Source organism: Saprolegnia diclina, assembly GCF_000281045.1.
Source record: "Saprolegnia diclina VS20 unplaced genomic scaffold supercont1.31, whole genome shotgun sequence".
In the NCBI taxonomy this organism is placed as follows: Eukaryota; Oomycota; class Saprolegniomycetes; order Saprolegniales; family Saprolegniaceae; genus Saprolegnia; species Saprolegnia diclina.
In genome coordinates, this window is record NW_008246098.1 from 501,204 (window position 1) to 503,444 (window position 2,241).

The following is a 2,241-nucleotide window of genomic DNA, read 5'->3' on the forward strand; positions in this document are numbered from 1 at the left end:
GGGTTGGACGATGTGTCCAAAATCGGGTTTTGGATGGTCAACTATACAGTTCACGCCATGGTGACCAAGAGCCCGGACCTCTACGTGCTCTCGGTCGGGTCGTTTCCGCTCACGCCAAGCATCGACCAGTGCAAGATCTTGCGCGCCACGTACCCGCATGACGTGGCCGCGTCACCGATCGCCCGACTCGGATTTGCCTCGAACGTCGTGACGTACTTCCGAGGCAATACCTTCTCGCATGCATTTCAATCCGATGCAACGGTGAACATGCCGACCGCAAGCATGAACGACGTCCAGCTGCGCGCTCTCGGGTATGTGCCCGGGCGCACGGGCACCGACATGCGGCTCACAACGGGCGTTGCCGTGGCCAACGTGTCGTATGCCCAGAACCTGCTCGTAGCGTTCTACAAGATTTCACCACGGAGCTTTTGCACCGGGTGCCCGCCGGTGACGGAGCTCGGGTACGGGCAGTGCAACGTGACGCTCTTGTACAACGACAGTACCAAGCAAGTGGTGATCTCGAGCAGTGTCAACCACTTTGGCTCGATGTACAAGGTCGGTGTCTTGCTGCCGCAGTCGGGCTTTTCGTCGGCGTCCCACTATGTCAAGTTGACGGCGATTTTCTTTGCTGTTGGCGGGTACCTTGCGGGCCGTCGCACGGTGCAGTGGACCGACATGGAAGCGCTCTTGGCCAACGCCGACTCGATTTTTTCGAAAATTTTGCGCACGATTTCGCCAAAGTACTTTCCGTACCCGAGTTTGGCGCTGCGCTTTGATATGTTTTGCTACAATTCCGACATTTTCGTGTTTCTCTTTGCGATTGGCGTGCTCCTCGACATTGGCAACTGCCTCATGTACCTGCGCGTCATCAATCTCTTCAACGCGCCGTCGCCGAATATTGTGTACAACATTCAGCAATATGCGCTGAGTACCCGTCTCTTGTGGATCAATTGCGCGGTGCTCAAAGTGCTCAAAATTCTGTGCAACCTCGTGACGACGTCGACGTACAATGGCGAAAACAAGGTATGTTCTGATATTTATATCTATCGTGGACCATTGTACAACTCTTGTCATTTTTCATTTTTTGCGTAGCTCATGCGATTCCTCAACTTGACCAACGTCACGTCTTTGTACATTAGCGCGATCGTGCTGATGTACGTGCCGCCGTTCATCGAGTACTCCAACAGTGTCATCTTTGACCTGAACCACAAGGTGCAGAACCTCGATGACATCCACGTCCTCGCCTTTGACAGCTTTTACCTCCGCGTCGTGCCCTACATCTTGGCGCTTGTCGTCATCAACCTCGCATGTGTGCTCTTGCTGGACCATTTGCTGTACTACAAGTCGTGGCAGCTCCTCGTGAAAAACTCACTCGCGCGCCAAGCCATCTTCAACAGCAGCTCCATCTTGTGCGACTATTTGCACGGGATTGAGCCCGACAATGACGTCGACAGCAAGGGCTCGCTGCTCATCTGCAAGGCGCGCCGCCTCAGCACGCTCCAGTGGTTCTTCACGAGCCATCTCGTATGCTTTGGGCTGCCCGAGAAGGAGCTCCGCGCCAAGAAAAAAATGATGCAAACGTCGTCGGTCACAACGGCCACGGGCTCGGAAGACGCGACGAGCGTCAAGTGCATGGTCGTGCAGGACGCCGACCGCCATGTGCACTTGCTCGACGCGCAGCTCGCGGATATCACGCCGCTTGTGTACAACATCAAAATCCTCAAGGACACGACTGTCGTGATCCAATAATGCGCTTAACATGTACGACTTGTTTCCATCCAAACGATGCGACCAACACTGTACTATACTGCGCGGTTCTATAGTACTTGGTGATTTTGGCTCTTGGAGTGGGCGATCGAACGCGCCAAGTCGATTTTTCGACGCTCGAGTGGGCAAGAGACGACACGATTGACCGCTAGCCATTGGGAGTGGTGGCGTGGCGGGTTAGCAGGGACTAGGCTAGAAGCAAATGGCTCTCTCGCCTACTGTTGCGTCGATCTGGACGGCGAAAACTCAACTTCCTGCGCTGCGCCGGGAAGCATGCGATGACCTGCGACGCATGCATTCGCAGCGTGTCGACTGCCTGCCACGTATCGAGCGAGAGCGGCAATGGCAGCGCGAGGAGGCGCAGACCATCCATAAACACGTCACGGTGAGAGAGCCAGGCCGAAGCGCGCAGGGACGGCCAGAGGTCGGCGACAGGCAGACGCTGCGATAGCGCGAGAAAGCTCACGAGCGGCG

At 55.8% G+C, this 2,241-nt stretch overlaps 1 protein-coding gene across 1 annotated transcript; it reads left to right on the forward strand.

Annotated features, from left to right (window-relative positions):
- Positions 1–17: 17 nt before the first annotated feature.
- On the forward strand, positions 18–1,779 carry SDRG_09745 (hypothetical protein). Its single transcript, XM_008615695.1, has 2 exons — positions 18–1,023; positions 1,093–1,779. The coding sequence occupies exons 1-2, from the start codon at positions 34–36 to the stop codon at positions 1,747–1,749; spliced, it is 1,647 nt and encodes a 548-aa protein (XP_008613917.1). The 5' UTR covers positions 18–33; the 3' UTR covers positions 1,750–1,779.
- The last annotated feature ends 462 nt before the right edge of the window (positions 1,780–2,241 follow it).